This window comes from Notothenia coriiceps, unplaced genomic scaffold, assembly GCF_000735185.1.
Source record: "Notothenia coriiceps isolate Sejong01 unplaced genomic scaffold, NC01 NC01_scaffold00034936, whole genome shotgun sequence".
Classification (NCBI taxonomy): Eukaryota; Metazoa; Chordata; class Actinopteri; order Perciformes; family Nototheniidae; genus Notothenia; species Notothenia coriiceps.
In genome coordinates, this window is record NW_011367637.1 from 50,701 (window position 1) to 74,274 (window position 23,574).

Genomic DNA, 23,574 nt, shown 5'->3' on the forward strand with positions numbered 1-23,574 from the left:
GAAACTCAGAAGGTATATTTTAACTATCTACAAAAAAAACCACATAATTCACATGCAGCTATAGTAAAAGGAGCACCATGTACTCTCAGTGAGTAGTACATCTGTCTGCAGCTGTTGTAGATTTATGTTTTGCATTCATGTGGTACACACTCACGAAACAAATGCAGTATAATTACACGTAACTATAACCTTCTTCAAGGTAAGATTTATTGCCGGCCTGCATTTGTTTTGTCTAGGTTTATTTAGTATACTGGCTCCTGTGTTTATTTCTTTGATTATTTCTAAGTGTTTTGGAGCCATTTCCCCTCTTATATATTGTGTTAGAATAGCGGCTTAGTTTCTGACTGCCATAAAGTTTGTGCTTTTCCTTTGAGTATGTATTCATTTATTGTCATGTATTTGTTTACCTGCAGGAGAGTAATGTGCAGGCTCTGGACATCCTGTTCACTTATCACGGAGCCGAACTCCTCCAGCATCGATTAGCTATCCTGCACAACTTCCCAGAAACCACCTCCCCGCACGAGTACACCACCCTGTTGCCTGAAGCCCGGTTAGTAATACATATGCACACCCGCATTTGTTAAATGTTCTTAAAACGGGAAATGATTGTTTTTGTCCTGACATAATAGGCTCAAAAATAAATGTAAGCTGCTGCCTTCCTGTCTTCATGTTGAAATAGGTGCTATTTCATTTGAGTCCTGTGGAGGAAACATGGAAAGAATATGTTATTCAAATTGCACCCTGTGTATTTATACTGACAGGAGGGTGATTATTTATGTTCAAATTCCTAAGAAACATAAACCATTTTAATCCGATTTTTACGTAATTTACACTACACTGTAGCACAAAATAAATCCATTGAAGGGGACATATCATGTAAAGCTCAACTTTTCAGTGCTTGTGCCCATACATTTGGGTATCTGAAGTGCCAGTCACACAAAACAAAACTCACTAACTGTGAAATTAAACAACTGTGTTGGTTTCTTAGCTGCCAAGTCGGAAAACATGGGATTCAGCAGCACCCTCAGAATGTTTTAAGGACGGAGGTCTACTCAGATGAGCTTGTTTTATATATTGGGGTACCACAAGGCTGTGTACTGTCACCACTGATGTTTTCAAATAAATATCTGTCCACAACAGTTATGTCAACACACACAAACATTGAATCATGAGTGCTGCTATTATTTAGTGGGAATGCTGACACAGCATTCCAACTATCTGTTATGCTACGCACAAAATTCTTTATTATTCCGCCGGGTTATTTTGCGCCTCTTCTTCTCCTACATCACAGAAACTCCGTTCAAAACATCAAAACGTTCAGCTCGGTCGGGAATCGATGGCTATTACTTTTATCATTCATAACTTTCATAATTCCAGAGATACATCCCATAATACATCACATTTTTTATCATGGAAGTCAATGGAGAAACTCTTCAGACTTCAACAATCTTCATGCAACTTCAACTGCTAACTGCTCCTTCTTCAACTGCTAACTGCTCCTTCATACTTTCACTCAGAAACCTCATTCCAACTTTAAAATGTTACACATCTTTCTGACATTATTCGTGTAACACAACTTTTAAATCTGATTCTTACTTTTAGAGATATTAAAATGTCAGAAAGATGTGTAACATTTTAAAGTTGGAATGAGGTTTCTGAGTNCAAAAGTGGATGGCAGGCTGCACTCATCAGTAAATCCAGTCACCTTTACTAGTGAACCTTAACGGGGTGAGTAATGACTTCTTCCTCTCCAAAACACTCCTCCATCATCTCTTTGTCACACATCCTCTCCCCCTTCAGCGCTCCTCCAATCCCAAAGCAGAGGTGAGAACTAGAACAAAATCAGTGCACCCACTGCACTCCCCAAGTGTTGTATCCTTTTAAAGTGTTCAATTTTGTTTGCGTGTAAATTTAGACGAGGCAATTAAGTGTTGCTCCTTTTATGCCATTGCCGTGTTTGCAAATGCCCTTAAGCTCTGTGGGTACACATGTGTAATGTAAGAAAAGTTCCCGCTGTGTGAGAGTGAGAACAAAGAAAAGGAAGAAGAAGTGAGAAAGACCTCCGAGTGCAAGCTTCAACGGAGGTGTAATTCCAGATTTGGGTGCTTTTAAATTTGAAATGTAGGTAGGCGTTCGACGACTGCGTTCCAGAGAGGTGTAAATGTTAATTTGCAGACATCCGAGAGGGCGCCTGTCCCCAAAGTCAATGGATGTATTTTTACACTGCTGCTTCTATGTTCGGAGAGTGAATTGTTGTAGAAAAAAAGAATTAAGAACGAATGAAAGTATAAAAAAGGAATGAGTTTCTCAGTTTGGGTGCATTTTTACATGTTCTTTTCTATTGATTGTTCACTTCAATTTCATTTTTAGATTAGAGTAGACTGATTTTATTTTCCACTTAAATGGAAATGTGTCTTTGGCTTCTCCAAGGACAGGAAAAGTACATACAAAACACACAACCCATCATATGGAAATATGCAAAATACAAAAGCGCAAATGGACCTTTAGCAGCAATAAGTTATAAAACAATAATAAGGAAAACACATTTAAAACTAGAGAATGCAATTCCTGAAGAAATTGCTAGTGGGAATGCTTTATGCTGAAACGCTGACGCTAAACTGCTATGCTGAAATGTAATGTGTAAGAATAAAGTGAAGAATTTAGATTGAAATGATGAAGTGACATGAACACTGGGGTATCGTTACCAAACCTGTGAAGTTTTGGGCCGTTTGGAGCATTTTCACTGAAGTTATGAGAAAACCGTGTTTCATGGCGAGCATTGTGTTGCCATGGCAACAGCATTTGAAGATATCTCAAAACTGTCCCGTAGATGTCTTCACGGCTGGACTGTTAGCACACATGTGAAGTTTGAGCACTTTTTGAACATTTTCATAGGAGTTATAGCGACATCGTCTTTTATGGCGAGGGATGCGTTTCCATGGTAACGGCATATGATGACACCCCATAATTGATGTAGAGCTGTTGAGGGTAGGAGCATTAACCATTATCTGAAGTCTGATGCTCTGAGCATGTCAGTTGGAGTTATGACATCATCGTGTTCCATGACACAGGTGTTCATATTTGAGCTAACGACGTGTCCAGAGATCAAAGGTTTCCATGGTTATGTGCAGTAATCAGTGAGAGGAGAGCATTTGCATTGTTCTGAATGAGAGATAAACCTCTTACATGTGAACGTTTTGTCAAAGAACCGTAACAGATATCGGTGAAATTTCAAAGCGTGAAGCATGTCAAGGAACTTGAGCATCTGAAGTGTACTTTTTGTGTACTTTCGGGTTAATAATGTGGCCTTTTCGGCTGCTGTGGTGGGGAAAGGGGAGGCTGAACTTAAACTTNCACCCCGTTAAGGTTCACTAGTAAAGGTGACTGGATTTACTGATGAGTGCAGCCTGCCATCCACTTTTGCCTTTTTGATACCTTTAACTCGGGGGGGGGGGGTTACCTAGGTTGGTTATTGGCTAATGGTTACACAAGCCAAAAAATCGTTATGATATCATAAAGTGGCCAAAATCTGATCAGCTAATTTTCAGACAGGCTTTTATATAAATGGATCAGGACAAAAAGTGAGCGAAACCTTTTTCCTGAAATGTTCAGAATCTCTTTACACATGTTGATGTATAAAATAAATGAACAAGTGGATTTTGCATAATAGGTGACCTTTAAAGAAACACATGAATACAATGTCCCCTGGAGTTAAAAAATAAATAAATGTATACAAATTATTATTCCTATGGCTCCCGGATATACCTAAGCGCACACCGCCAACACGGCTCCCTTTTGTTAGCCATGTCTAAGTTTGTATGGAGGTCAGGTGGCTGTGGCTCTGCAGTGAGCATCCATCATGGCTCTGCCGCTGTGGGGCAGTTTCCTGTTTCCCCCAGCCTGTGAGCACCAACCGCTCCTCGCGTCGCTCTTCCACTGCAGCAGAAGGAGTCAGCTCACGCCATCTGTTTGGAGCTCACTTGCAATATACAAAAATCTTGTGCTACACTGAAAGGGGAAAATATTCTCCTGTTGTACATCGATCAGGTCTGCAATGGGACCTGTTGAAGAATACAGAAGAGTGATATTTTGTTGAATACTTCTACCTCGCAAAGGGTTAGCTTGGTGGGAGTAAAAATAAACTAGCACAAAGTTTGTCTTGCATCTCCATTTCCCCCCAGCCTCCTCTCTTCCCTCTCCTCTCTCAGGCTGACATGAAGTAGATTAGGGGAGCGGGCGCGGAATAATTAATTCCTCCCATCGATATCCGAGCTCTCACACCAATATTTACTCTCCACCCTCTAACCTGTCTTAAATGAGGAAAGAGGAGCAGGGAGATGGGGAACGACAGAAAGAAAAAGGGAAAGAAGTTCACTTTTAGGGGAAGACTTCTCGATCTCTATCTTCTCGGTGTTAAAACTCCAATCTGAATGGATGGACTCGTGCTGGAACGTTGGTAGAAGTTTTCCTTCTTTTGCGCGTTGACATAAATCACATCCGCTACTCGGACACATCTTATGTATTTTGTGATTGGGTAGAATTTATGGCCGTGTTAAAAAAAAACTGCAGTAGCGCGAGTGCACTCGGCCTTTAACTGTACCAAAGCTATAGATGATTTGTAGCCCGCGTTATCTCCTTGAGTTTTACAGCCACATACATATTTTTCTGTCTAAAGACAAATAGATAACAGGGCAAAATGCATTAATCCTAAAATAAGATATAAAACTGCTTCTGAGCACCCCAGTATCCCAGTTTGTGAGCCTGTGCATGTGTTTGTGGGTGTTAGTGTCTGAGTCTTGTCAGCACTGACACTCGAGGTTACAGAGTCATTCTTCACTTTGGGTTCTTTTCTCGTGTGTTCCCTATTTATCTTTGTCAGACCTGTCACACTCAAGGAGACCAGGAAGGAGTAAAGCTTAGCACCGACACAGCGTTTAGAAAAATAAATGTCCCGGCTATTTACAACCGAGGCACGACTGTTTTTCCGAAGTTCTTTGAATAGTTTATTGCTGTGCTTTTTAGTTTTTTCTCTCCCCCGTTCTTTGCTTATTATGCGCCGCTGTTTCCATTTCCCATATGCTGCTACCTCTCACCAGAATGTTCCTGTTGTTTATGACCATGTTTAGTTTGAGACCGTAAATGTCTTTGCTGATTTATCAGCTGCCATTTTAGGTCTGGTGTGCTTTTTTTTGTTGAATCCTGGCTAGTCATTGGTCTTTGTTTTGATATTAGCTTTTGATTATGCTTTTCCCACAAACTGACCTCTTTTACTCTAATTTAGTACATCTCTTCTCCTTACTTTTTCTATGTCATGCTCTGCCTTGTAGTGTTTTTTCCTTTATTTCTTTTTAACATATTGGTCTCTTTGTCTTTGAAACTCAGCACGGATGGAGACGAGTTGGCTTTGATTCCATGGGACGAAGAAAGACACAGAGAGATGGACTGGTGCGAGGTGGAGGAATGCAGGTAAACACTGAAGATCTCCTTTCTCATCACATCAAGGGTTTCAACAAACCAATACTTTAAATCACCTGATGTGAGAGTAAAATCTCCCATGATAACAAATATTCCCGCAACTGTTCAAATCCATGCTCTGTACAGGCCAGATTCTAGTGCTGGCATCATTATGTGAAACAAAACATGACATCTTATTATCTAAATGTGAAGCAGAACCATAACAAACTAATACCAAATCTTGTAGCACTGCCAATTTACGCAATTTGCTTGCTGCAGTAGGGAGGCCAGCTTCATTTACAATTTCGTTTAGCAAGCTAATTTTAGTGCTCTTTGGTGTCGAGTCATTATATCAGTTGGCTATTTTGCTATGTGTGTTTGGCTGGGGATTGCAGGGTGGAAGCTGCGATTTTATGACAGCAGCAATGTGTAAGACAATGTTTATGACATCCACACTTCTTGTTTTCTGCATTTTATATCCACATTCTCCCTATTTGTCTTTCTATTGTTAATGTTTTCTTATTTTTTACTGCTCTTACCCTCCGCCTGAAAGGATGAAGGTGTTGATATCAAATGTGTTTGTTATTTTTGAAAAATCCCATGAGAAGACCCAAATCAACACTGAGTTAGTCTCACTCTCAGCTGGCGTCCTCTCTACCTCTAGCCCAGTGGTTGCTACTGCAAACAGAAAATACTTTATGAATATATTACGCTCATTTTGAAAATGCTAAATGTATTTAAAGCAGCAATTTACAGCGAGTAAATACGGGACCGAGTTAGAATAAAACACAGTACCCATTAATGATAATGAAAGATATTGGCCATTGAAAATGTGTTTTTAATTGATTTTCTACTCAAATTAATCACGATGGCACAGAGCAATTAGCCATATCCGACAGACAATTTATGTTTGTAGAATATTTAGTGAGGTGTTGGAATAAGATTTTTTTTATAGTCTTGATTGTTCAAGTCTTGCCAAACACAAGCTGATTGACAAAAACTGTTTTTTTTGGCCCAATGATTGAAGGTGTATGTTGTGTATATACAGTAGGTTGAAGATGTGGTGCTGTCCGTAGTGCTGAAAAAGAGAGTAGGAGATTGGTAGAAAGACAGTATATGGTTTCTCAGCCTGCTTGTGTTTTATGGTTTTAAATACAACCTTTGGCGCTAATTCCATCCCCCCCATTATAGCAATCCACAGAGAGAAGAGAGACAAAGAAAGAGGGAGAAATCACTGTTTCTACAGCCCCTGTTGATTTTGAATCGTTCATAAATTCAAAAATACATTTAGTTTTCTGAGCACTACCTTCTTATTTAGTACTGATCAATAATGCATTCGTTGATTTTGAAACTTATGCTGTTACTAAGCCTTCATGAGGCTATCTGATGGTCCTGCAATTCAGTTGATAGTGCAAGTTCTTTTCACATTTTATTGACACTTTTATGAAAAGGGCTGATGTTTATACTGGAAAAAGACTTTAAAGTGTGTAAATTGACACATTCACACTCTCCCTCTATGTTTTCCTTTTTAGAGCGATGCTGGAACAGAACTTGTTTGATGACGACAGTTTCCTGTACGAAGAGACTACAGACAGGCTGAGGTTCCGCACGGCGACACCGTCCATCGAGCTGCTGACCGACTGGTACCAAACCCGAGCTATGGACATCGACTCCTGCTCCAGACAGGTACCCACATCTAATGATGGCAAAAAACAATAGAGTGGTGCAGGAATGAGTCCTAAACCCGGAAATTAGTTATCATTAGTACATCCGGGCTTGTCCATGGTGTTTTAGGATGATTTTTTGGATAGATTCACGAAATAAGGTATGTGGTTAAAAAATTGCTTTATGATATTTACATTTTGTTCAACAGCATACAAAATGTTGGTAAATGTTCCTCTGTTGGAAAAGCTTTTTATTTAATTGGTTTTGCGTACATTGTTTAAAAAAAAAAAATTATTATAAGCAGGGGACTTCCTGTAGATTAAAAGCTGCTAAGGTTCCTTCTACTATTTTAACTGGACAGCAGCATAACATTAATTAATAGACATCTGGCAATTGTAAAGATAATTGCCGTTGCACATTGCTCTTATAAACGTGACGGGAGATGATGCCAACCTCCATCAGTCAAGGTCACTTTGATCCTATCTGACAGGCATTATCGTATCTGCCATATGGGCTTGTAATGAAGAGTAACCAAAGCTTCTGTCGTCCGCGGTCTCAAGCTGTAACTGAAAAAAAGGACTTGATAGAACTTGTTTAGCGGAGTAATGGGATGTAACCGCCGGAGCTGCCCCCTCTCTCCACCCACACTTTCCACATGTCCCGTCCTTACCTCCTCCAAACTGATGGATCAAGTCACAGCCCTCTCTTCTGTCTCTGTGAAAGGACTAACCAGGGTGAAGTCGTATCTTTCCCCCTCATTTCTCCATTCCATCCCTTTCACTTGGTGTAATGGAGGGATGGAGAATGAGAATTTGGGAGTCCATTGCTCATATTTTGAAGCTGACCAGGAAATCGTGCCTTTCATCATCCACTCAAAGAGAGAGTAAGAAGGACTCGGTAACAGGAAGTATTTTTGTATCCCTAGAAATCACACTCTCCTTCATTCTCTCCCTTGTTCCCTTTGAATCTCCTCTTGCTCTCTCACACGTTACTCCAGGAGCATCTTGGGAGCATCCCAAACTCTCACACATCTCCTTTTTTTTCACACTTGCATAGGCGCAACAGAGAGAGAAAGACATTGGCTCTGCTGCCATTTGCTGAGTTTCATTTCCCCCCTCCCTCCTGCCCTCTTTACTTTTTCATCTAATTTGTTTCTCTCTCGTTTGCAGCCTCCTCCCATCCCTCATCAGGCCGTGTTTATGCTTGGGAGAGCGTTTTAATGGAGGAAAATGGGTTTTGATTAAAAGGAGGCACATCAGAGGAAGCTGGAGTGTTTAAAGCCGGTCACAGAGCCGCATGAAGCGAGGCGCTGAATGGGAAGATTGACAGAATGACTCGGAGAGAGAGATGGGTTTGAAAAAGAGGAAATTTGAAGCTCAATCAACACAAAGAAAAAAGGAGGATAAGTGCTGGGCCAATGCGACATCCCTTGTTATGTTGGAGTGTTATTCAAACACAAAAATAGGGAAGGTCAGGACTAACATTTATTGAGGTAAAAAAGGAAAGCAATCTCATGTTAAGAGCTGTCTGTAGGCAACCAAAATCACAGGTTACAAGGAGATGGAAGGGCAGAAATAAAGGATATTATGAACAAAATGAGAGGCTAGCTTTTGGAAAGCAGACTGAGAGGGAAGGCAGGCACACAGAGAAGGGAAAAGGGCCAGACTTGGAGTTCAAATGGAGGCCAGTCATGGTGACTTTTAGAGAGATTTTGCATGAGGTGAGAAGAGCGAGAAGAGGAGAAAATGTGGAAATGATGTGTGAAAGAAATTGGCCGACATAGGACAAGGCCGAGAGACAAAGAAAAGTTCAAATTGAGTTTGAGAATTAGACCGGAGAGCCTGTGAAATGTGCCGGGGTGAAAAGAGATAGAGTTGTGTTACACGCTGGAGAGAATGATGAGGGGAGGGCACGGAGGCGAACTTGTAATTAAAAAGTGTGAGATTTTAGCATCTGAATTGTCTGTGGATAGCTGGGGAATCTATCTCTGGAGAGCAGTGAAGCAAAGAGGGAAGGGTGTAGGGGACGGGGAGGGTCTTCACTCACAGTTAGATCAATAGACTTCTCTCTTGTTGTATCTAATTGCTCAGGCTCTGACTCAAGGTGATTTGGGTTTCTCTCTCGCGGAGGCATACACTTATTTATTCAGTAGCAAAGTTGTTGAGAGATCAGCCAAATGACAAGGTGGCAGACCCCGTGAGCGTGCGTCTAATGTGCCTCGTGCACGAGCAACACGCTAAGAGCTCTGCCGAAGGGCCCTCCTTGTCTAAAAGGTGGAGAGAAAGCAATCATCACTACAGGGCCCAGCGGCATCTGCTATCGATTGGCTGGCATCCGCAGGTGGCTGAGCATTGATTGGCCGGGCGTGCTGCCAGCATATAGGTGGTCGGTTATCGATTGGTTGCTCTTCTGGAGTTTTATGGATCAGAGTAGCAGGAAGCCCACATCTTCCACTGTTTTATGGTCCCAAGACTAATGATTGCATATCAGTAATGACTGACTGGTATTATTTAGTTTCAGATTGGTCCTGATGTTATTGAACTCAGCAACGGTTATTCAATGACATCTTGTTCAAAACGATGTTCACCTGCTGCACGAGTTACTTTGACTGGGTTAACTGGATTCAACATGGCGGAAAGATACAAGTAAATCAGAATAAGAATACTTTATTTATCCCTAGGGGGAAATTGGATTTGTTTAACAGTTGGTCCATTTTTATATAAAAATAAAAATAGTTTTATAAACATAGTAAAAGAAAACAATATAGCAACAATATATATTTAAATATCTGTATATTACAGGACAGTAGTGTATATATATTTGTAATGATATAAATACTCATATTTGTATTACTATTATAAGTAATTGGTAATACCGCAATAATACAAAATGATATATGTGCAGCGCAGTTGAATAATAAATGTTGAATATTTGTAGGTTGAATTATTGACCAAATGAATATATAGATCTTATAGGGTCAAGACCAGAGATGAATAATTACGGGTTTCATAAATGTTAGGATTTCTTCAGTGTGTCTGTACTACTTTGGATTGGAGTACACCGAGTCCAATCTGTTTTTTCCACTCTCTGGAATTAGTTTTATTAGACGGCTTGCAGTTAAATGTCGAATTTCAACATGATTATCGCATCATCTTGCAGAACCTCTCTGAAGATAACTGTCTGTTTTTTGCATTTGGTTAATTTATCCTAAAAGTGCCGGCCAGAGAAAAGCGAAAAACAAGTCAAAGAGTTGTCATTCAGAGTCTTAAAAAATGGCTCACAAAGTGTATGTTTACTTTCAAAGTAATACAAATAATCAAAAGTAATCAGCAGTAGGTTCAACCTCTATTGGATGGATTGCAATGCCACATTTTAAACAGACAGAGAATAAACATTTCATGTTCACCAGCGTGCTTCAGCATGACTTGACAACGTTGGAAGGATTTTGGTGTTCACAGTCGTGGTTTGTGAAATGTCTTTCCCCCCCCTGACTTTTCATCTATTGCCATCATAAAGTCCCATTTTGACCAATACATTTTTAACTATTTGCTATTTTGGCCTCAAAAAACCACTAGGATGGCTGTTGAGGTCTTAATCTCATAAAACTCAGTACAATAGTTAATAGATAACCAGCTGGCAAGTCTCCAAAAATCTACCTTACAAGGCTCTCCTTGTCTAAAGAAGTATTGTTGTTTATTTTCCCTCTCTCCATCAGGTGGACTGCGCCCTGTCGCTGGTGCGCCTGGCGAAGGAGCGGGAGATCCCGGGGCTAGAGATCCTGTGCGATGACTTGGTGACCATGGAAACACTCGTGTACGAGACATCGTGTGAATTGAGTTTGACACTTAAAGATCTGCAGCACCTAAGTGACATTGACAAGCTCCGCCTGCTCATGAAAAATGTAAGTGGCCCAATTGACTTTTCCCTTGAAAGGCTTTATTCCCATAATATGTTTTGAAATGAGATATTAGATTCATAAAACTATAAAGTGGTTGATGGAAGTCTGATCAAATTGCTGTTATCACACTGATGTCCTCATGTTGCCTTGAAAGCCAAGCCATTAAAGCAAACATATTTTTACAGTTTTGACCAAAACCCATTAGGAAATGAAAACATTTATACATTTATGATGTTTTTATAATGCAGCCTTCTTCCCACTATAATATTTAAATGTGCATTTACCGACATGCTGCTTTTTATAGTTGAGTTTTTGTAGTGGTTTACATTGTCAGTAAAAATTAGAAAGCTTTTTTTCCATTTTCCTATTGGTTATTGGACCTTGAAAAGGCAATGAATACAATACAAATATGTATTTAAGATCTCACTGTAAATCAGTTTCTGAATTCCCTGATATTTGATAGTATAAACTTATCATCCTACATGGACTAAAGAGAGTTATAAAAGCAAGTGTGTTCCAGGTACTACAGTTACAAGTCTCCTCGGACTACATCATGTGAGCTGTCCTCTAAATTCTACCTAATAACTGCCAGCTTTAGCCTGTGACGACCAGAGCCAATAGGATCCTCCGTACTGTGTAGTTGACTGCACTAACACATGCTGTTTGACTGCTTCTCCCGTGTGTGTGTGTGTGTGTGTGTGTGTGTGTGTGTGTGTGTGTGTGTGTGTGTGTGTGTGTGTGTGTGTGTGTGTGTGTGTGTGTGTGTGTGTGTGTGAAAAATCTTCCTCTATCCCTGCATCTCATGTCTTTCTTTATCAGAGACACAGTTCAGCAAAATAAAATGTTCATGTCTGGGGGTGCAAGCTTGCATTTAGCATCTGTATATCTCTTTCAATCCAAAATGTTCCTGTGGATGCTCTCTTATCTGTGTATCCCTGAATCAGAGCTGTTGCAATGTGGGTGGGTTCGAGGCCATGCAAGATTTAGACATGCATCATCTCAAATCAGAACCCACACACCGTAGCCATTATAACTTCAAGTCAAGGTTAATATGCATGGCATGTTTCGATGTCTTAACCCTTACATACTGTTCAGGGGACATTTGGCCCGTTTTGACATTGGAATGCAGTTAAATCGCTTGACATTTGCTAAACATTATTTTGCACAAAGAAGAGAATAATAATAAAGCAGTGCCAAAGGTAGCTCTGACCCTGGATGAGAAGAATTTAAATTTCATATTTTCACCAATATTTCAAAAATACAGAGCAGCCAATAACTGTATAGTTGAGCTTCCAGGGCTGCGGTCAAAATAACCCTAAAATGTAACATCTGTTCCGAACAACCTTTTTTGTTCACCTTCATTTCATTTCATTTAATCGTTTATTTGAACCGGGAAAATGCACATTAATGAACATTTTAAACAAAATAATGCTTTGAAATGTAAATGAGCCGGATTTTAGCTTTGAGCTCATTTCCATCCGTAGTCCCGTCACATACAACATTTATGAACATGACAGTTATATACATGGCAAAAATGAATACATGATATGCAGAAAGAGCATGAGCAGCATACAAGCATTTACCACAAGGCAGTACAATGTAGCAGCTATGACAAAAAGTGCAAAAAAAGAGCTTCATAAAGTGAAAAAGAAATTACCCCTGTGTTAAAGTGCATTTACTGTAGCGGTGATTACGGTACACGTCCGTTTGTTTCTCAACCTTTCTTTAAGTTGTCCTTTTAAAACTATTGAGAGTGGGACAATCCCGTATCTCAGTTGGGGGGCTATTCCACAAAGAGCTGCCTTTAATGGAAAGGACATTTTGTCCAAAAGTAGTCCGTCTACGGTGGGCTTCACAGTCTCCTCTGGTTTCTGACCTAGTGCAGCGTCCAGTGTGTTTTTTGTGGAAGAATTCCCCTAAGGGGGGGGGGGGGGGGCAGTCCATGTAAACATTTATAAATAAAGCACATACTTTTAAAAGACTTAAAATTGTCAAAACTCAAGAAATTGTGTTTCTCAAGGATGGTACAGTGGTGGTATGAATTTGGTGGACCTTGATGGAAAGTGTCATAATACCGAGGAAAGATGTGAAATAAAATCCCTAAGGATTTAGGAAAAGAAAACCCAGAGCTCAGAGAATCCAATGGCAGATTTTTTAAACATATTTTTTTGTGCCAACTTTGTCCACAGAAAAAAAGGCTGATTGTATAGAAGACTATGGGGAAATGACACTACTTCTCCTTCATTTATTACCTCAGTAAACAGTTTCCCATATAGTTTATGGTCTCAAACCCTACTTTCAAGTCTTCTTAAATACAGCCTGTTCATTTTGTAAATGATGGTCCCATTATAGAGTAAAATAGACGATAAAGAAGTTTTACAGTGTGTTTTATTAGACCTAGGGGTGTGTGGGCACCTGATTGTATCAATTTTAGTAGGATTCATAAACTTAAAGTAATTGTCTTTCCTCCACCAGTCCAGCATGGAGCGGTACGTAAAGGACAGCTTCCAGTGGATGGTGCCGTTCCTGCACCGATGTGAGGGGCAGAAAGAGGGCGCTGCTAAATCTCTGCTCAGAGAGTTCCTGGTCAGCCTGGCCCAGCAAGACCTCAAGCTGCCTCTCATCGTCTTCCAACACTCCAAACCTGATGTAAGTATACACACACACACACACACACACACACACACACACACACACACACACACACACACACACACACACACACACACACACACACACACACACACACACACACACACACACACACACACACACACACACACACACACACACTCGAAAGAAAAAAATGGTCAAATTGATACAGTGCTTGAATCTGGATGTTAAAAAGACTCAGTCATGCCTCAAAAACCTCTCCTCTCCTACCCTCTTCTCATTTATTCTCCTCTCATCTCATCCTCTCTCCTCTCCTCTCCTATCCTCTTCTCATTTATTCTCCTCTCATCTCATCCCCTCTCCTCTCCTCTTCTCATTTATTTTCCTCTCCTCTCATCTCATCCTCTCTCCTCTCCTCTCCTATCCTCTTCTCATTTATTCTCCTCTCCTCTCCTCATTTATTCTCCTCTCCTCTCATCCCCTCTCCTCTCCTATCCTCTTCTCATTTATTTTCCTATCCTCTTCTCTCCTCTCCTCTTCTAATTTATTTTCCTCTCCTCTCATCTCATCTCCTCTCCTATCCTCTTCTCATTTATTTTCCTATCCTCTCCTCTCCTCTCTCCTATCCTCTCCTCTCATCTCATCTCCTCTCCTCTCCTCTTCTCATTTATTTCCCTCTCCTCTCCTCTCATCCCCTCTCCTCTCCTATCCTCTTCTCATTTATTTTCCTCTCCTCTCCTCTCATCCCCTCTCCTCTCCTATCCTCTTCTCATTTATTTTCCTCTCCTATCCTCTTCTCTCCTCTCCTCTCCTCTCCTCTCTCCCTATCCTCTCCTCTCATCTTCTCATTTATTTTCCTCCCTTCTCCTCTCCTCTCCCTACTTGTCCTCTTCTCTCCTCTCCTCTTCTCATTTATTTTCCTCCCTTCTCCTCTCCTCTCCCTACTTGTCCTCTCCTCTCCTCTTCTCATTTATTTTCCTCTCCTCTCCTCTCCCCTCCTATCCTCTCCTCTCCCTACTTGTCCTCTCCTCTCCTCTCTTTGACCTCAGTGCCAGCAGAAGATCATCGGGGACCCAGACCAGCTGATGGCGGTCGCTCTGGAGAGCATCTACAGCAGTGAGAGAGACGACCAACTCAGCCTCTGTTACGACATCCTGGAGTGTCTGCCACAGAGGGGCTATGGGTCAGACACACACACACACACACACACACACACACACACACACACACACACACACACACACACACACACACACACACACACACACACACACACACACACACACACACACACACACACACACGCAGCAATCTCTCATATCCAGCTGCCTCGCAAGGCAAACATCTTTGGGCAGACATGGAGGAGGAGAGTGATGATTCAAAATCCCGATTTTAAAAGAAAGATGATCAAAACCTGCAGAGAGTGTTTGTTTCCTCTCGGTAGTTATTGCATATTGCTTTATATTGAAGGAAGTTATGCTGGTATTTATTTGCACCTGTTATCCCTAAAACCTGTAACACTTATTATTGCTCTCAGATATGTTAATGCTTTTCGAAATAATTGTAGTTTTACTGTTTTGAGTTTCTTGACTCAAGTGTTGTCTCGTGTGATGCAACTAAATAAGCAAATAATTCAATCTGATTTTGTACTGTTTGGTTATTTTAAACCATTTATTCATTTAATTTACAGAACAATTACTTTATTGTGACTTAAGAATCTGGCCATATTGCCCACCCCTCTCAAACAGATGTATTAAATGTCAACTATAATATAAAGAGCGCTGTCCACCATTGCCACATACACACATTGTTGCTACCCCTCCCACCTTTCCGCCTCTCTCCTAGGACCCATCAATAAAACTAACTACCACCTCTGTTTCTGCCTTCCCTCCTTTGCACATTTTCTTTTCCTCCTCCTCTCTCTCTCATGCTTAACTCTGACTCCAAGGAGCCATCAGTTAGCCCAGCTACAGTATATTGCTGTCACGGCCTCTCTCTCTCTCTCTCCCACTTCTTCTGTAGCACATTTTATTTCATATGGCAAGAGGGCTCGTCCTTTAAGTCTCCCATGAGGCTGTGTGGAAAGGCAGTGCATTCGAGGGAGAGGGAGTGATGCAGTAGTAAAACATAGAGAAGAAGAAGCAAGAGTGAAGCAGAGAAAATAACTACTTACTTAAAATGAATTAGAGTGACTTGTTATAAAATGAATTATCCTTCCTCTGTGCACCTTAATTGGACAATTTAATTACTATACTAAGGAGTGCTTAGTTTTTTTTCATGACAGCCGGCTGAAGCAACCATACTTTGAAACAATGGCATTTTACCCTTTCTTTTGCTCATGTTGCTCACTGGGCTGCGGTGGTCTGCGCTGGCCTGTGCTGTCATGTTATGTGCTTCCACCACAGCAGCAGCGGATATAAAACAAGATATTATGGCATGGCCTGGGAGCACATTAACCAAGGCAAATTAAAGCAGATTACTTTTTTATTTAGCCCATTTCAACTACAAAACAATCATAAAGGAGATTTAAATTCAAAAACATGAATTAAACAGCCAATGTAACAAAAAAAAGCTTTCCCCTCTTCACATAACTTTGATGGAGAATTACCTTTTCTTTAGTTTTTAGATCTGTTAGCTATTGGTCAACATTCAGTATCTAGGATCTAATACAGGGGTGTCAAACTCAATTTCTTCGCGGGCCACATCAGCATTATGGTTGCACTCAAAGGGCCGGTTGTAACTTTAAGACTATATATCAAAATACATATATAAATATTTAATATATATAAAATAATGTATTATATGACATTATTGCCTCTGCATTGGATTATTATCGGATAGAGTAATGACTTCATAATTAACTACGTCTGAAAGCAGAAGTCTAGGGCAAATCATTGCAAGTCTCTTCACTGAGAATGTTACAAAATGATTTAAAAAAAAATCTAATTCTGAGAAAAAGGCAAATTCTAAGAAAAAATGAATATTTTGAAGAAAATAAGTCAAATTCTGAGAAAAAAACTTGTTCTGAGAAAAAGTCAAATTCTGAGAAAAAAGTCAAATTTGAGATGCATTGTGGGATATGTAGTTTATGGGCAACGTGCTTCTGTAAATCGGCATGTAACCGTATAATAAACATATTATATTCTTTGCAAGCTCTTGAGGGGCCGCATTAAATGAAGTCGCGGGCCGTATTTGGCCTCCGGGCCTTGAGTTTGACACCCCTGATCTAATAGTTGGTGATTCCATCGCTAGCAAGCTAGCTAACACTGAAGAGGATAGTAACTTATCAACTCAAACCCATTTTTACAGCAATAACTATAATATTAAAAACATTGCTATTGGTTGTCTTTGTATCGGGGACTAAGGCTGTTAAATGAACAAAAGCCCTATGTTTAGTTCTGCTATTACTTCTGAACTTAGCTTAGCTATTAGTAGCTAGTGAGGTGAGCTAATAGTCAGTTAATGCTTCTCACTGGTGTTTGTTGTATATGCTGTTTTATTTGTTCAGGTTGAGAAATAAAGATTGTTGCTGCCACCCCTCATACAGTAGGTGAATAAAATGTGTCTGTGGCACAGCTATAAACAATTGAGCAGTCACAGAAGCATGTTGTCCTTCCAGAAATAAGTAATCAGAATATCTTGCTGTCAACAATGTTCATCAGAACTGCTTTCAACTAAATAAATAGTCGCAATAAAAATGTATAATTGCTATATCAAAGTATCGTATACAAAGTTCCTGGTACTGTAATATGTTTGAAGACCATGTTTCTCAATCAACACATTTAGTATCAGTATCATTTGCAGTCTCAGATACATCCTGTAAGTCACAGTTCAACACATCCCTCCCCTAACAAGCACAAAAATGAAAATAATTAGTGCTATCAATAAGTGTTCTCATTTATTAGTGCAGTTTAGCAATTGAGCTTATTAACTGCCCAACATAGGGTCTTACTGTACATTTCAGTGTATATAATACTCATACGTTTCTTTCTGTATCAGCACATTTCATTCTAAGCATTTCACTTTGCCAGACAGACTCTCTTTCTGCAGTGCTTGGATTAGCATTGCTGCAAGGCTCTACTGTAAATTCAATGCCTTCAGCTTCAAATTTCTCCCAGGATTTCTCTGACTTGCTAATCTCCAAAATTGCCATCACAGCATAGACTATTACATATTTGCAAGCTAGGACAGAAACCATGACTTAGAAGTTCCAAACCAATTTTCTGATTTCTGTTTTTTTTCATTTTTGAGACAGCTTAATTAGGTCTGTCAGAGGAATGTGATGTGCATTCACCCCAACGAGGGAGGGAAATGCGGAAATGGGCATGGGATTAGGTGGTGAGTGAGGGAGAGGAATGTAATGAGGAAGAAAAAGAGGAAGAACAGGAGGTGAAGCAGCAGAGACGTGAAGAAGAGAAACACATTGAGAGGTCAAGATATGTGTGTGAAAACAGAGAGATAATGTAAAAGAAAAAACACTCACTCGCTCACTGATGCACACACACAAGGTTGTCTCATCAGGGTCAGGACTCTAGTGGGGTTCAGGCCAGCCTGACCCAGAATCCTTTGCCTCAGAGCAAAGCTTCGTGGGGTTTTATTTTTAGCACAACTTCACAGTGGCAGGCCACAGTCACACCCACACACACACTGTATGACCCAAGGAGACATGCACATTCACACTATGCACACATTTTCTCTATTTTGCTCTACTTTTTAGTGCTTTTTAATGACATTAACACAAAATACTTTTTTTGCTGTTGTCTTATCCTCATACAGACAAGACACGGCCATCACCGCATCCCTCCACGATCAGGTGGACAAACTTGAGAAGCATCTCAGGTAGGTCGTATTTCAGCCCCACTTTAAAGCCTTTTTCTAATCATGTTCAGACTGAGATATAGAGACTCACTGTTTACTTCAATTTCTCTAACATTTTTTATTTGCATAATTTCTGTCTTTTTTAATTCCTACCTCCGGTTCTTCGTCCGTACATCACTCCTGTGCCCGTTAGCAAGGCATTTAAAGTGGCGATGAGAAGCCCATCACTTGGGTGATTAGTGCTGCATTGCTTGGGAAATGTTCACTTAAGTTTGTAGCAATGTTTATTACCTCCCTCCCCCTTCATGGGCCTATGAAGGAGAGGAGACATGGACGTGACATCTAAACACACACACACCCCAACACACACACACACACACGCACAATATCAAAGGACCTCTGTCCGTCTCATGGTATTCAAACAGCCTCAGGCATTTTCTCCGTTACAGGTTAGAATCACAGTACGTGTCTCTCTCTTTCTCCTCCACCCCTCCCCTCAGGATGAACTTCCAAACACAGTGAAGTGATGAGGAGGAAGGAAGGAGGATAAGGATGAAGGCAGGGGGTGGTTGGGAGCCTGAAGGGAATGTAGATGATGAGGATGAGGAGGAGGAGGAGGAGGAAGCATCAACAGGAAAGCCTGTGTTGGCCTTTGCAGACAAATATCCAGACATATTTACAAGCAGGCACACACCACCATGCGCAAACACAGCCTGGGGACACTGGAAAGTATGTTCATGTATATTTCGTGCTGAAGCATTGTGAGTCACACACACACACACACACACACACACACACACACACACACACACACACACACACACACACACACACACACACACACTCTACCCCAGATGAATCAGGCATTAATGCGAAGTGTCTGCTCCCCGAGAGCCTCCGGAATATAAGCTGTTTTCAGCGGCTGCCACTACCACTTGCTTGCACATTAATATGTACAGTGAACACACACACACACACACACACACACACACACACACACACACACACACACACACACGTTGGTAATATCAAGGCTTGTTGTCTGCCTCTACCTTTTGCTCACATTCACACACACGTACACACTCACCTGTTTACTATGCTAATGAGTTTCGGCAGAGAGCGAACATCTGTAGCAGTACGACCCTGCTGAGACTGGGGGGGGCAATGCTAATTTCACGTCAACACACACACACACACACACATGCACTCCCTCCCTGGGTCATATGTGACTGCCAGCACTCACATGCTCCAAGACAAACACACGCTTACAAAGAGGTGCGTCGTGTAGTTTATCATGGGGCTCTTCAGCGTTGCACCGTGGCTTGCAAACCACTATCTGCTGCCAAAATAATGAACAGCTTAGAGCGAACACATCTTCTGTCTTTCTCATTTGAGCTTTACCTTGAACTTGTTAGGGAGTTGTTTTTGAATATATATATTTTTACCCCTGTTCCTTTTTCTCCTGTGACACCTATCACTGCCAATCATCCTGTCCTCTGCCTTACTGTAAAACAAGTTGATGAATGTGATTTGATACTGCGTTTGTCCGTTTTTCTTTTGCTGTTTTTCTTTTCTTACTTTGGAAGATTATTTCATATTATTATATTTAGGCTTACAATATTTAGGGGCACCCTAGTCAAATCCTCTGCCCTTTGGAGCATATTTTTCTATTTCTTTCACATTAGTTGTACTTATAATGGTAGATGCAATACAAAATTATCTATAAAGAAAGAAAAACTAAATTTGAGTATCTGCATATTATGTATTTGATACTGCATCTACAGTATGTTGAAAAACACTGTATACATTTTTAATTAACAGTTTAGATGCAAAACATTGTGCAGAAGATTGTTCATTTTATGTTGTGTTTAGACGCCTGACCACTATTTAGCACTGTTGTAATCCTCAGCAATTGGACTCTTCAACCTCGACGTAGCAGCTTAAACTAGAACAGGAAGTAGCATAATGGCGCAAAAGTTAAAATGTGCATTTAAAAATCAAAAGTTTAAATGCACAGGTCATTTTCTTCTTTATTCTATGACGGTTTACTTAAAATGAGGTTGTATAAGCGCTTTATGTCCCCTTGCTTACACTAAGATAGGGTGGACCTTTATTTATCCCCATGGGGAAATTCAGGAGTTAAAGCAGCAACAGAGTGAGAGTGAAAAACAGGACAGTAAAGATTCACACAAGGTACAAATAAAAAAGAATACAAACATTTAAAAATAAAATGATGTAGTAACTGGATGGCACAACAATGAACATACAGCTCCAAATTGTTTTTTCCTGTATGACAGCCATTCCAGTGTGTGTTGAATTGCAACACAGATACATTTCGTCATTAGTTTATTGAATACAATAAAAAAAACTATAATTTTACTCAAACACATACCTATAAATAGTAAAACCAGAGGAACTGATAATGCTACAGTGGTCTCTTATTTGTATCCGGAGCTGTATATACATATTTGGGTTCGGATTATTACATATATTTACATGTAAATGTGCGAGTGAGTGCAGTTCATAGTCCTTTGTACCACCCATGCAGATGTTATGTATGTACATTACAGGTTACTTTTAATGGGTGACATGGTGAGCCCTTGATTGTGCCTCCTGATGGCTACAGGCACAAAGGATTGTCATTATCGGAATCTATCAAATGGTTTCCCCTGTGTCATGATATGTGTTGGATTGCTTGATTCTTGCTATTATATGACTTATCTGCTTTATGACAATAGAGAGTTATATATTGTGTGCTACTTGCTTAACAGTGTGGTGGAGATTCTGGAGAAACACGGTCTGCAAAAGCCCATTTCATATGTGAAGAACAGTCAGACCAGTGAAGAGGAGGCACACCAACTGATGGTCAAACTGTGTCGCCACACTGGCCGCAAGTATGAACGTAGAAAGACACTTACAAACAGAAATATATGCCAGCATCCCTTCAACATACTTAACATTAATGTGTGTATATGTGTGTGCAGAAACCCTCCAGTGAGTGAGACGGTGTGGACAGCTCTATTGCGGGACCTGCTGGACATGCAGAAGAATGTCTACACCTGTCTGAAACCAGAGACGTGTCACCAGGTAAAATCAGCAAACATATTTGACACAGTATTATCAGATTTGTGATCAAATGTGTTGATTATAAAGCAGAAAAAAAGTCCCGAACGCCGTCGTCTTCCCTTGTAGTCAGAGATGTTAAATAACTACCTTTGAGTACACAGGCTTCATCAGATTATTTTATTAGAGACCAAAGGGGGTCAAGTATATAATCACATAATAGCACCGTAGGTGTAGAATACACCAATTGAAAGAAAAGGAACCATAGCAAGATAATTGTTGAATAAAAAAGGTAAAGGGTGTAATTTAAAGTTTCTGAGCGCACCTGTCCCCCCTGAAGGACACTTTGCTTCACAATTCTCAAATGGAGCTGTGTGTTCCACATCCTGAATCACTATATTTAGTTCTCAGTTGAACGCCATCTCTCCTTTTTATAATATCCCTCTCCTCCCTGGCTGCTGCAGGTCTTTGTTGAGTCCCTGCTGTGTTCCAGCCGCGTGGAGAACGTACGCCTGGCCGGGCAGCTCATGCACTGCTCCAAGGTATATTAAACATGACTCCCCACTCCATTTTACATTCACACTGCCCATTGGGATCTCCAGATATTAAACTGTTAAGAATGAATTCTAATGCTGCAGTCCCATTGATCTCTAAATGTTATATTCATGTTTCCAGGTCAGCCAGGATGTTCCTGTCAGCTTGTCTTTCCGGGGGAAAGGTTTACTGAAGGTGGGCTACGACAACAGCTTGGAATTAGTATTGGCTGCTGCCAGAGAGTACTTCAACTCATCCACCACGCTGACTGACCCCTGCATGGGCCTGGCCAGGTAAGAAGAAACATTTCATATGTATCTACTTTTAGAGACCAATTTATTTTTCCAAAGGTCATTTTTCACAATTCTCACTTCTTATAGGAGATGACTTCAATTAAGAGACATATTTTCCATGTAGCTTTGTTATAGAAGCCTTTTTTAGGCGTGGTCCGTTATGTGATTCATTTAAACGTCAATAGATTGTTGTTTCTGTCTATATTATTTACAGACAGAACATGCATTTTATGCAGCATTAAAGCAACATGGTTGTTTTTCTGAGGTTTTGCACGGCAAACAAAGCCATCAACCAATCATGTTGTGCGGAACGGACGCCATTTGAAAACGTACTTATCAGTGATATTTGTATTATTATAGTATTATTACAACTTGTATTTTTATTTTTTTTTAAATGCAGAGACTCCATGGTGCAAACACAAAGTAAAACCCTGCTATGCTCCTTTCAACCTTGCACTCCAGATTTGCCTTTTCGTTATTACCTTTTCGAAATAAAAGCTCTGTATCACGGTTTTAAAGAATGAATTCAAACTAACTCGGAGGATTTCCCTAAAATATTTGTTTTTCAAAAGGAATCAATTGTTGAAAACATGACTTAGTTCTGAAGGACGGGCTGGCTTGAAACTATTCGACGCTTGGGAACTGTTCACGCAATGTTTGGCCCCGTCTAAAAGAATTATGTGAGGTGAAATACTTGTTGTTTATTTGTCAAACCCCCAGTGTGTCGGCAAAGACAAACGTTTAACCTTCACAATTTCTGTGAACTTTGTATGGAATTTTCCATCAACCTTGTACAAATGTAGTCTTGCAGAAGTGTTGGAATGCTGTCTGAGATGTTGACCTTGCTTCTTGTTGAGAAACATCATTTATTTCTTTGTGTGGATTCATGTTTTTATGCTGGCATGACTGACCAGGAAGTAATAATGGTGGCTGCTTACATTTAATCTCCTATTCCATGTTGCATTAAGTTTAATACAAGTATTTGTATTGGAGTACATGTGTGTCAGTTGCTAGTCTCAGATCTCAGAGGGGGGCCGGTGGGTTTCTAACCCTACCGTCTGTTCCTAGTGGGGAAGTGGGACAGTAATTGGGTCGTCATTCATTTATAGTAACTAATGCCGAGGCCCCCCTCCACAGGCTTGGACAACATCATCCATTGTACCACTCCCACTGTGTGTGTGTGTGTGTGTGTGTGTGTGTGTGTGTGTGTGTGTGTGTGTGTGTGTGTGTGTGTGT

General features: G+C 40.4%; 1 protein-coding gene across 1 annotated transcript in view; it reads left to right on the top strand.

Annotated features, from left to right (window-relative positions):
* Positions 1-23,574, top strand: part of LOC104962557 (neuroblastoma-amplified sequence-like) — a 76,312-nt gene that overhangs the window by 19,127 nt on the left and 33,611 nt on the right. The window contains exons 11-21 of the mRNA XM_010791010.1: positions 414-550; positions 5,383-5,466; positions 6,987-7,140; positions 10,835-11,020; positions 13,493-13,666; positions 14,680-14,813; positions 18,407-18,469; positions 21,220-21,342; positions 21,433-21,535; positions 21,976-22,053; positions 22,187-22,339. Coding sequence (XP_010789312.1) covers positions 414-550; positions 5,383-5,466; positions 6,987-7,140; positions 10,835-11,020; positions 13,493-13,666; positions 14,680-14,813; positions 18,407-18,469; positions 21,220-21,342; positions 21,433-21,535; positions 21,976-22,053; positions 22,187-22,339 — 1,389 coding nt within the window. The remainder of the gene's footprint in view (positions 1-413; positions 551-5,382; positions 5,467-6,986; positions 7,141-10,834; positions 11,021-13,492; positions 13,667-14,679; positions 14,814-18,406; positions 18,470-21,219; positions 21,343-21,432; positions 21,536-21,975; positions 22,054-22,186; positions 22,340-23,574) is intronic.